The sequence below is a fragment of the Chinchilla lanigera genome, unplaced genomic scaffold, assembly GCF_000276665.1.
Source record: "Chinchilla lanigera isolate Chin_1 unplaced genomic scaffold, ChiLan1.0 scaffold00032, whole genome shotgun sequence".
Lineage (NCBI taxonomy): Eukaryota > Metazoa > Chordata > Mammalia > Rodentia > Chinchillidae > Chinchilla > Chinchilla lanigera.
The window spans coordinates 2225981-2238568 of NW_004955433.1; the positions used below are offsets into that span (position 1 = coordinate 2225981).

The following is a 12588-nucleotide window of genomic DNA, read 5'->3' on the forward strand; positions in this document are numbered from 1 at the left end:
ACTGGAATGGACCTAAGAACAGATTAAAAATGGAAAGGCTAAAAACAGAAAACAATTCAAAATCTCATACCAAACACTGACTGTCTTTGTTTTTGGCTAAGAGGAAGAATGGCAGGGAAAAGGAGATTTGACATATATACACGGCCTGAATAATTCAAACCAATGCTCAAGACAAAAAATACAAAGAGGAAAAAAGCCTTCATGTGTGGCCTGACCTCCATGCTCTGGCTTAAAATATACTAGTAAACAATCAAATGCTCAAAGGCAGGCAATAGAAAAGGTAAAAAAATATCTGGGTAATGCAAAGTATACAATGAGTTTCTGAATCTGAAGAAAGCTATAAATTATATAAAAAGCTGAAGAAATGTACCACATAGATATAAAAGAGTCTATATTTACCATAACAATGACTGGGCTATAATGAAGAAATGAAAGGAAACATGACAAGTATTTAACCTTAATGACAAAGGTTCACATTCCAAAGGCTAAAAATATGGTTCAAATGAAGACCAGTCACTGTAATTTCTACATTCAGCTTAACAAAAATACTCCCTCCTTCAAAGAAACCTTTATATTAATGGCACATTAAAAAGATTTTATAGCCTCTACCTAGTAAGTAAAAAGGAGTGGGAGAAACTCATTCCAAATTCCAAAAAACATATGTTTTTTACAATTAGTGCTGGTTTTTTTGGTTATCTCATTTAACTTTCCTTAGAAGACAAGTAACTCTGCAATAAATAAGATTCTCTGAACTCATTTTGACATCAGAAAACTTGGGACGGTACTTATTTTTGGTAGGAATATTTTAAATTGCACTCACCTGCTCCAAATAGTTCTTTGTGGACCTCTAATACCACAGCGACACCAATGTTATCTTTAGTCATCACTCTGTTCAGCATAGCTTCAGATCCATCAGAATTAGCCATTGCCACCTGATTAAATTCTACTGTATGCTTCTGCACCAACGTAAATCTGAAAGGTACAATGCACTAATTATGATGATGTAGGCACTTGGACTATGCTAAACAACATTAAGTGATGGGGAGACAATACACAAGCACCATTCATCATCATTGGTCATTTTCTAGCTACAAGAGGCCAAGTGAGAGTTCTGGACAATGAAATAAAAGTCTGGTCTCTGCAGAAAACATTCCCAAAGGCTCCACCTAGCAAGATGGCATATGATATTCCTTTACCTTTTTACATTTTTGCCCCTTCCAGCTGATGCCTGGAGGAATAATAACCATCTTGTGACCATGAAAACAGCTGGAACAGTTCTGAACTGCCTATTATCTACATTTATGTAAGAAAAACACCCTTCCCCCCAATCTGCTTAAACTAGTGTTCGGATTTTCTAGTATTTCTTTCCTTTGTAACAAATTATTGTAGAGTTGACGGATTCAGTAGAATTACTCTAGTGCCAACAATTTAATAGCAGTGTAAACTTGGTCAAGCCATTTAACCTGTTTTACCTGGATTTTATTAATTTTGCAAAATAATTATGAAGAACCAAACCCTGCTAAACATACTATTTTCCATTAGGTGTTAAATCTTTGCTCTCATTAACAGTACCCCCACCTTCTTCCTAGTTTTGAAAACAGAATTCCATACATCCCTTCAAAAATATTGTTTAAAAGCTTACTATGCTGCACAATGTTGTGCTAGATGAAACAACACTCCCCTTCCTGCTCCAATTCTGAATGTCTCCAATGTGTTTAGAAGTCTAAAGGGTCCAGTCATACCTATTTCTAACCCAGAGTACTTGAAGGTACCTCTGCTGTAAATGTCTGTGTGTCTGTCAATATCTTTTCGTTCTTTTATCTTTAAAATACAAAAAATAAATAAAATACTTAAGTACCATCTACTTGAAAGAAATAGTCTTTAAACTGAAATAGAAAGAAGAAAGAGCTACAAGGTAAAAAATAGGATTAAGAATCTTTCAGGTAGAAGAAAGAAATGAAAAACTGTGAGACAGCAAACAGGTGTGTAAATTTATGGCTTTGAGAAGAAAAATGTTGGAGATGAGAAGAATAGGAATAATTAGAAGTTCTAAGCAAGGACATGATATTATTTGACTTACATTAAAGATCACACTAGCTACTATGTGGAGAATACATTACTGGGGCCAAAATGGGAATTAAGAGATCAAGCAGAAAATTTTTGATGTTGTTTGCATGAGATGATGAAATAAAAAGTCAGCAGATTTAAAATACATTTAATAGACAGACTGCCTATCCTCCATGTCAGACATCTTCTAATACTTTTAAGGAGTAGGATTCTTTCAAACAATTTTCAGTGTGATTCTCATATATAAAATGAGCAAACCGTATGTTAGAATAAATCATTTTCAGAAAACTACCTCTTGATGAACATAAAAACCTGAAAGTTTAGACAATACAGTCTTGTATGAGTCTCAAAAGATATTTATAATTATAGTCTTGTATTAGTCTCAGTATCCAAATGATTTCTGTATTTTGTTTTTGTTAGAAAGTACCAACAAAACTCCAGAGTCACAAAGATACAGCTATAAATAGTACATAACTGGTCCTGCACAGAGAAAAGCAGAACAAGTAGGCAGTAATATATTTGAGATCTGTACCAAAACAAGTCAACTAAACAGTACATTAGGAACAAGTCAGTGAATTCCAAAATGATAAATTGTAGTACTCTACTTGAAATGTGTGAGTGAACATTTTAAAATTGTACTTCAAAAAATTATCCACATTTAACTTTCATATCTTCTAAATATTCACAGAATTTCTATGGCTTATTTATAAGACACTAGACTTCTGCAGGGGTGTCTAAAAATCCTGCTCAACTGTAATAATATTTATTACTGAACAATTTTAGAGTATTTCTACTCAGGTCAGGTCATTCTTTATCTGGAGTAAGAAGGAGAACAGAACTCAATAATAGAAAGGTCTTCCTTGGTTAAAAATTGCTTCCCTATATCTTTCTTCCACTTCTTCCATTAAACACAGATTTAAGTATTTTCTTTAAAAGAACATAAAATAAATCTAATTCCTCTTCCATGTGACACCCCTTTAAGTATATGTCAGTGCACTCCTACCCTAAAGTCTTTTCCAGAAAAGAAAAGATCAATTTGTTACATGGTATTGGGTTAAGGCAATTGCTTATTTGAATAAAAAGTTTACTTAAAGGATATCCTATGGTTTGGATATAGTTTGTTCCCCAAGAGTTGATGAGTTAAGAAGCTTGGTAACCAGTATAGTGATGTGAGAGTGGCTGGACCTTTGAGAGGTGGAGCCTAGGGGAAGATCACTGGAGGGATCACTCTCAGAAGAGATAATGAGAGTTGAATATTTTTGCATGTATTTATTGGTCATTTGTACTTCTTCATTTGGGAACCCTGGTAAGTTCCTGTAAGAAGGTTATTATAAAAAAGCAAGACCGGCCCCTCCCTAGTCTCTCCTGGCCTGTCTCACCACGTGATTTCTTCCTCTTGCAGGCATTCCTGACATGATGCTATCCATCCTGAGGGCTTCACCAGAACCAAAATGATGCCAGTGCTATGCTTGCAACATTACAAGCCATGTAAATACCTTTTCTTTATAAAACACCCAGCCTGAGGTTTTTTGTTACAGTAATAGAAAACTGAATACTACAGTGTGCTACCTAGAACTAGGCATAAATGAACTACCACCATATCATTTTTACTGTATTTTTGTTAAAAACTAAAACTGTACTTTGGAGACAGTCACATTAATTATAAGCCAACCAGGAACTAATATACACATTTTTGGTCTTTTTACTCTTAAACCAGGTCTCTTCAGTCTTGCATTTATAGATTTTTTTAAAGTGGAAAAAAAAACTATTACATGTTTATTGTAGAGATTTGGGAAAAAGGAAAAATATTTAAAAATTAAAAGTCATTTATAATCTACTTCCATTAACAAGTCAATATATTTCCTTGGCCTTTTTTCTGGGAAGTGGCAGCATCAGATTTATTTATTTCTAAGTCTTTATCAAGTTAATTATCATAAACACAGATAAACAGCCAGACTAACAGACCAAAAAACATATAAAACACATAAAGCAATTATAGTAAATCAAGGTATACTTTTATTTAACATTATGATTTCAAGGTGCATCCATTTTCCTACAATGACTCAAATTTATTCAGCTTTATGGTAGAGCAGTACTCGTTTATATATAAATACCACACTTCCTTCATCAATTCATCTGTTGATGGACACACAGGCTGCTACCAAGACTTAGCTAATATGAGTTGTGCTGCAGTAAACATAGGCATGCATGTATCACTGTAGTATGGTGTCTTTAATTCTCTCAGGAAGGTATCTAGAAGGGGAATAGCCCAGTCAAATAGAAGTTCTACTTTTTAGATTTATGAGGAAATGCCACAATGATTTCCATAGTGATTATATCAATTTACACTCCCACCAACAAAGGGTTCCTTTTTCTTCCCTATAATCTCTCCAGCATCTGCTATTATTCGATTACTTGAAGACAGCATTTGTCTGGAAGTGAGATGGAGTATCAGAGTTATTTTAATTTGGATTTCTCAAATGGCCAGCAATGTTGAGTATTTTTGCATCAACTTCATTTGGAAAGTACTGATTTCAGGTGCCCATTTTTTTATTAGGTCTTTAAATTTGGGGAGGGGTCTAATTATTTTAGGTTGTTTATATATTTAGGTATTAGTTCTTTGAGGAAAAGCTGACAAAGTTTTTCCCACTTTGTAGGTTTTCTCTTCACTCTGTTGCGAGTGTCCTTCACTGTGTAGAAATTCTTTGATATGATCCCATTTGTGGATTTTTGTATTATTTTTTATCCAAATAGGGTTCTGTTCAGAAAGTCTTTGCCTATACCTATGTCCTTAAGAGTTTTACTTTATCTTCCAGCAGATTAAGTGTTTGTTTTAATATTTAGATTTTTGATCCATTTTTTATTTTAGTTCAGTGCATGGTGAGAGATAGGAGTCCAGGTTCAATCTTTGGCCTGTAGACACAATCAGTTTTCCCAAAACCATTTGCTAAAGAGACAATCTTTCTCCAGCACAAATATCTGGCCCCTCTGTCAAAAATAAGGTATTCTTGGAGTTGTTTCTGCATCCTCTATTCTGCTCCACTGATCCACAAATCTGTTTTGGTTTGAGAGGGGGATTTTGTTTTTGCTAATGGCATGCTGTTTTTATCACTGTGGCTCTGTAGTATAATTTAAGTCCAGGATTGCGATGCCTCCCGTCTTACTCTTATTGTCCAGGATTGTTTTTGCTGTTCTAGATCTCTTCTGGTTCCATATAAATTTTAGAATAGTTTCCCCTAGTTCTGTGAGGAATGCTATTGGTATTTTGATTGGGAGTACATTAAACCTGTATAATAGTTTTGGAAGTATGGCCATTTTCACTATATTGGTTCTGCCTATTCAGGAACAGGGGATATCTTTCCATTGTCTGGTAGTCTCTCTCATCTCTTTTTTCAGAGCACTGTAGTTTTCATTTTAGAGATCTTCACTGCCTTAGTTAGGTTAATTCCTAAGTATTTCATTTTTATTGATGCTATTGTGAAAGGTGTTGTTTCCCTAATTTCTCTCTCAGTAGTTCTGTCAGTGTACAGAAATATTGATTTTTGAGTGCTGACTTTGTATCCTGCTACAGTACTAAATTTGGTTGTTAATTCTAGGAGTTTTCTGGTGGATTTTTGGATCTTCTATGTAAAGGATTATGTCATCTGTAAATTATGGTAATTTAACTTCTTCCTTTCCTATCCACATTCCTTTTATTTCTTTCTCTTGCCTAATTGTTCTGGTTAATGTTTTAGGAACTACACTTAGCAGGAGTGATGATAATGGACATCTTTACTTGTTCCTGGTTTCTGAGGGAAAGCCTTAAGCTTGTCTCCATAATATATTGGCCACCGGCTGTCATAGATGGATGTTATCAGATTCAGATAAAAAAACCTTTTATATTCTTTTCAGGGTTTTTAAAAATCACAACTAGATGTTGGATTTTGTCAAATTGTTTTTCTGCGTCTACTGAGATGATCGTGTGGTTTTTATCTAGCTTCTGTTTATGTGATGTATTACATTTATTGATTTATATATCCCTCCATCCCTGGAGTGTATTGTGCTTGGTAATAACGTAGGATCTTTTTGAAGATTATTTGCATTGTTTGCCAGTTTATTGAGATAATTTTGCATCTATGTTCCTTAAGAGAGATTGGCTTATAGTTCTTTTTTTGGTTGCGTTCTTTTCTCATTTTGGAATCAAGGTAATGCTTGTTCCCAGGAATGACTTTGGGAATACTGCTTCCATTTCAATTTCATTAAAGAGTTTGAGGAGTATTGGTGTTAGATCTTCTCTAAAGTTTTTGTAGAATTAGGCAGCAAATCTGCTGGGACCTGAGCTTCTCTCAGTTGATAGTGTGTTTTGTTTTTTTGTTTTTTTTTCACTTCTTCAATTTCACTGACTAATACTGGATTATACAGGATTTTAATTTAGTCGTAAATTTATACACGGAGATACACTGTGCAAACTCTTCATTAATCCTTTAGGATATCTGTCAGTTGTTGATCACTCAAGGTCATATGATGTGTAAGAACGTACACCTGATTCAGGTCAAAGGTAAAGATAAAGGTCTAGGGATTTGGGCCCCTGTGATTTAACTGTCAGAGGCCAAATTAACTCCTGAGTTCCCTGTGGGATCAGCTGAGACTGTCAGACCTGCAACACCACTCCATTTCATTCAATATGAATGTCCAATTCTGATTCCTTGCCCTCTTTTCCACAAATGTTGATCCCTTGAATACCAAAGTATCTCAGGATCTATTTTTCTGGAGAACTCAAGTATTACTATTACCATTACAAAGACAAGGAAAATTGAGCCCAGGTAAATCTTTTCCCAAAAATGGGATGGTTCATCCATCTCCAAAACCCTAGATTTTTTTTATACACGTAAGAGACTACCCACAGTAATTGCCTAATCACATTTCTAGAGAACCTTTAATGTCAGAAGGTATAAATCTTTCTTTCAAAATCTAACTACTTAAGGAAGTTTATTGACTCTATGGCTTACCAATCTCATCAAGCTCTTTTTCACCTGGTCTCAGTGTTTGTACTTTGAAGATAATGCTCCTCAAGATCATCAAAGCGAAACAAATTGTATAGCTTTGTGCTTTCTTTTTTTGGGGGGGAGGTGGGTTATAACTTTGACAATCAACAGTTCTCATTATGGTTGTATTGGACATTTCTTACTCCTTCGGTTCAGAAAGCTTTATTGAGCCTGGTGGCAAGGTGCACACTTGGGAGTCCTTATATCCTTTAGGGAAAATATCTTAATTACTTGGAGTGCCAAAGGAACATGCTTCTTACAGCCCACTGCACGGTTGTACTTACAAATGCTAATGGTACGTTCCCAGGGCACCTCAGTCGATGGTAAAAGGGCTCTTCCTTGCTACTCTTCTTTACAGGATCCACTCTGCCAGGCCCAGCTTGGAAATGAAGAGCACCTCTGTTTTTCCATGTTCAACAAGTAACTATACAATACACAGAGGGCCTATACCTTTCTTGTTATTTACACAGCATAATGTTATTTAAAATATTCTCCTTATTGGCTATCTTCCTTAACATTCCCACCAAGTCCTTTTTCTTCTTAATTTTTTTGACAGTGATTATAACTTCTTAAAAAATTTTTAAAATACAATTTTATTTTAAAAAGTTTTAAAAATGAATCCTAAATATGATCACTCACTTTACTAGATGCCTCCAAATATCTTTTTCACTGATATAATTTATTATTATATTGCCATACTTTTCTCTTTGAAAAGTGTCCAATCCTCTTGAGATATCTTCTTTTCAGTGTCTTTCGTTTCACAAAGTCCAGAAAAATAAAACTAGTTTTCTCAAACAGGGCACATACATCATTATAACTAATATTCTCTTTCTTGATACTCAGAAACTGTAAAGGGGACAGAGTCCCACTCTCTCAAGTCTCTGTCACTTCAGATTTACCAAGAGTCAAAAAATCAAACAGTTAAGAATGAAGGAACCAACAACAGTTCTTTTATTCTGGTCAGAAATAAGAATATTTTTGTTTATTGAATCTAAAGGATTTCTTAGGTATTCTGCTCTTAAAAAAAAAAAAATTTCCAAAGGTAGATGCAGTGGCACACATTTGGGATCCCAGCACTCTAGGAGGCTGAGGCACGAGGATCACAACACTGAGCCCAGCCTGGGCAACTTAGTGAGACCTTGTCTCAAAATTTTAAAAATAAATACATAAAAAGGGCTGGGGATACTGCTCAGCACAAGGAAACTGGGCGGGGGGTGGGGGGAATCTAGCATTTATTCTGGCAACTGTAATTTTGTACAACTTACCTTGCTTCACTGTTTATCTTATACAGTATGTATTTATTATAATTCATTTTGTAATATAGTAAAAAAGTTATACACATTTGATCCATACTACCTTAACAACATTACTACTTATTTTTCCCACACTCAACCAAATGCATTCTACTGTTTCTACTTTTTGTCTCACAGAAACATTTTGAAATACACATCTTCCTCAGTCCCCTTTATATTTCTTTTGAGTAAGATATACTGGTTCAGAGTTACTTTCTAATCACTAATTTATGCCACTCAAGTCTTGGCAATGCACAAAATCTTGTCTTTCTCTCAGTACTTAGAATTCATTTATTATTCATACTCTGGCTCATATGTAGATGCAATAATCATTATTTCTGATGCTATCTGATTTTATAGTAAGAATTCTTTATAGTCACCTTTTTGAAAATTCTAAACAAAAGCTCAAATGGGTTTAAAAAAGTGTATATATAATGAAACTTGACAGGACCACAAAACAGAAAAAAACTTCCTACATGATTGGGAAAGATATTAGGTTGAATGTTTCATGTGTAGGAAGAATACATCGAACACAAGTTTTCCAAGAAATAATTTCTTACCAATTTGTGGCTTAAAGTACTCTGACGGGCTGTCATGTGATACATTAATGCTAGGTAGAGGACAGTGAATGCCAACTACGAAAAACAAAACAAATCAATAGTTCTTAAGTAATATCCTAACCCCAAATTCTTTTATAGCAAAAAGGAATAATGCTGTACACAGTCAAGAAAAACGTAACTATGATCAGCCCAAAGTTAACACATACCTTCCTTTTCTGGAAGATATGTATCACTCTTAAAACAAAACCAAGTGGCCCAGCATGGTGGCACACGCCTGTAATCCCAGCACTCAGGAGTCTAAGGCAGGAGGATTGTTGCAAGTTCGAGACCAGCCTGGGCTACAAAGTGAGCTCAAGCCCAGCCTGAACTGCATAACGAGACCCTGTCTCAAAAAGACGAAAGAGAGAAAGACAGAGACAGAGAGAGAGAGAGAGAAGGAAAGAAAAATTTTTAGTCTACATTTGGTATAAAACACTATAAAAATGTTTTTGCTTCCCTTAAGTAATCACGAAAGTGCAACAAAATAACTAGAAAAGGCAAATTTACCAGATCAAGGATAAACAAAGAAGAAAAGTGATTAAGCACAATTTTCTATTGCCCAGTTTTTCATCATTGAAAGACATTATTTTTATCATTTTTCCCCCATAAGAAACCTCCAAGTTACAGGAAAGAGTTATTATTATCATCTATATTTGAAGGGGAAAGAAACAAAGCTATAATTTTATGTTTTAGCATGAATTATGAAACGTTAACAGAGGAAGCCAGGAAAAAAACTTCGTTTTTAATAAAAATCACATGAACAAGTTCAAAATGCAACTGCAACCTATGACAGAGGAAATTAGTAAGTGAGACCAGTGAGACAGGAAGAACAGTAGTGTTTCAAGAAGATAATATAACATTTTGGAATGATACTTTTAACTACTGAAAGCCCTCTTCCTAATCACAAAACTACCTGTAACAATATGAGAAGTAAAAGCAAAGACCTGGCCTTCCCTAGCACCTGAAACTTGAAGCAGGTTAGAAAGCAAAGTGATGCAGCAAGGACAACCTGAGTTTCCAATCCTGGATGAGAGACTGCTTCCTGACAGTTTAATAGTCACACTGTTATAAACTGCTGTTCTTACCTTTTCCCTTCTCTTTCATTTAAAATAAAGCAAGATCAGGTGATCAGAATGCTAACCTCAGGAACATCAAGTAATTCTACTAACTATACTCATCTCCATTTCATCCTGGACTTCTTCAAATTATGACCCTGGTTCCAAGACCCCATTATTAACAATCCAGAGTATAGAATAGTGGTGATGAAACTATGGTACACATGCCACAGCAGGCTGTTTGTATTATTGAAAGCCCTAAAAGGGTTGCCATCACTGCTGTTAAATAACACATGGCAAAAAGAAATTAAATTCTGAGTCTAAAAAAAACTGTTTATAAACTCAGTTTCTATTTATATACAATATGAAGCATTCAAAGTGCTTTGGACTGTAGATAATATTTGAGATAAAATATAGCAAAAGCTGATTTCTGGTATTTTATCCATCAAAATTCTATTTTCTCCAATCTCTATGCATGTAACTACCTCCCAAAAATGGCATTCATAATAACAACCAAAAGATGCTGCTAAATCCTGAAGTACCTACTGAATTTACCCAAATTAAATTAAATTAAATGGGTTAGAGTATAGCTCAGTGGTAAAACACATACTTAGCATGTACAAGACCATCAGTTTCATTTCCAGTGTTAAGAACAAAAACAAGGCCAGGGATATAGCTTAGCAGGACAGCGCCTGCCTGGCAAGTGCGAGGCCATGAGGTCAATTCCCAGTACCAACACACACACACACACACACACACACACACACACACACGCACACACAAAAGCAACTGAAGTAGAGTATTTGTTATATTCTAGTTCTCTGAATACTTGTAATCTGTGTGCTTGCCTTAACTAATTAAAACCCTATCCTTTCAACATGATGTGTAAGTATTTTGCTAAACAGTACAATAAATGTAGTTTCTATCTATTGTTACTCTGTTCTATTTTCCATGCACAATTAAATAATCATCCATTAAGATTAGAAATTATCTGATACTCTGAGAACGAGTGTTTCAAAATGCAGGCAGAGTCAAAGCAGAGTCTTTTACAATTCTTTTTGACTGTTAGTTTTGTAAACAACATTAAAAAATGATCTTATACCAGGGGTGGTGTGCACACCTATAATCTCAGTACTGGAGAGCCTGATGTAGGATGACTAGCATGAACTACAGGCCAGGCTGGGCTAAGTTATAAGTTCAAGGCCAGCATGAACTACATAATGAGACCCTGTCTCACACAACAACCAAAGATCTTACATGGTAAAAATATACAAACGAAGAAATAGATTTAGCAAGAGTAAGTGACTCAGACATATCCAGATAAATAGAGAAACATCTGATTTCTTTGCACTGCCATTTCTCCAATCTGAAGAAAGAATGAAGGCAGATAATGAACTTTATGTTAAATTTGGAATAGCTTTGTACTGGACAGTTAGCAAATATGACAAGGATAACTATTTGGTACCAGAACAAAGAATGGTTTTATTCTATATAGGATATAGTCCTGCCATTCCAGGAAAGAAGTTCACAAGATATACAATGAAATAATATCACATTCAACATCTTCATCTGTTGTGGAGTCCATGGTACTACTCAGGATGAAAGAGTTGAGAAAGGAAAAAAAAGCAAACTATGCATCTAAATATTTTTTGTGTACTTATTTCTGAAATAGTTCACAGCATTTTTAATAATTTAAGAATTAATTTGCAAATACCTAGTCTCTAAAGTTTCCTAGAGAATGGCTATAGTTGTGTTTTCAAAACCTTAACCTACTTCTATAAACTATCATGGAATTTTATCTTTCCTCTCAAAACTGTGAGAGGACCGACAACAATCTAAAGTCTTGAAGAAATCATGGAAAGTGGAAATGAGCTTGGTATTAGATGCCTCAATATTACCTGTTATTTTTAAGTTATATTTCTAAGATATTTGTTATGAACACCAGTAGTGAACGTCAAATTCAAAGCAAATTTTCTAAATGAGATAACCTTATAAAAAGTAAACTATATACACCAATATCCCAGAATGAACATATCTGTTATGTATTTTAAGCATATACTAATAAATTTTTACAACAGTTAAGAAAAAAGTAGTCGTAGTAGAATAGTGGAAGTGTTTTTTAAAAGCCTAAATATTTTACTTATTATAATAGTTCTATAAAAGCAGAAATAACGAAATCAGACTACTGTGTAAACTTGAGCAAGTGACTGAATCTGTCTGTGCCTGCTTTTCTCACCTACAAATAGCCAGGAGTTGTGGTGTAAAGACTGTAAGTCCAAGGTCAGTCTGGGCAACCTAGCAGGACACTGTCTCAAAAATAAAAATGGTTGCAAATATAGCCCAGTGGTACAATACATACAAAAGGAGGAGATGGGGGAATGATACCTATTTGCCTTTCTTTGTGGTTTGCTTTAAAGACTACAATTCCTATAAATAATTCAAAAAGGTCTGACATATAAACACTATTAGAAAATAGCAATTCTTATTCTAAAATTCATGATAAATTACAGAATTCAGTAATTTCTTAATTAGAATTTATTAATTTCTTAAT

At 34.5% G+C, this 12588-nt stretch overlaps 1 protein-coding gene across 1 annotated transcript in view; it reads right to left on the reverse strand.

Annotated features, from left to right (window-relative positions):
* Nucleotides 1–12588, reverse strand: part of Cnot6l (CCR4-NOT transcription complex, subunit 6-like) — a gene marked incomplete at its 5' end in the record, with an annotated part of 84312 nt that overhangs the window by 19519 nt on the left and 52205 nt on the right. The window contains 1 exon segment of the mRNA XM_005388195.2: nucleotides 821–972. Within this exon segment, the coding sequence (XP_005388252.1) occupies nucleotides 821–972 (152 nt within the window).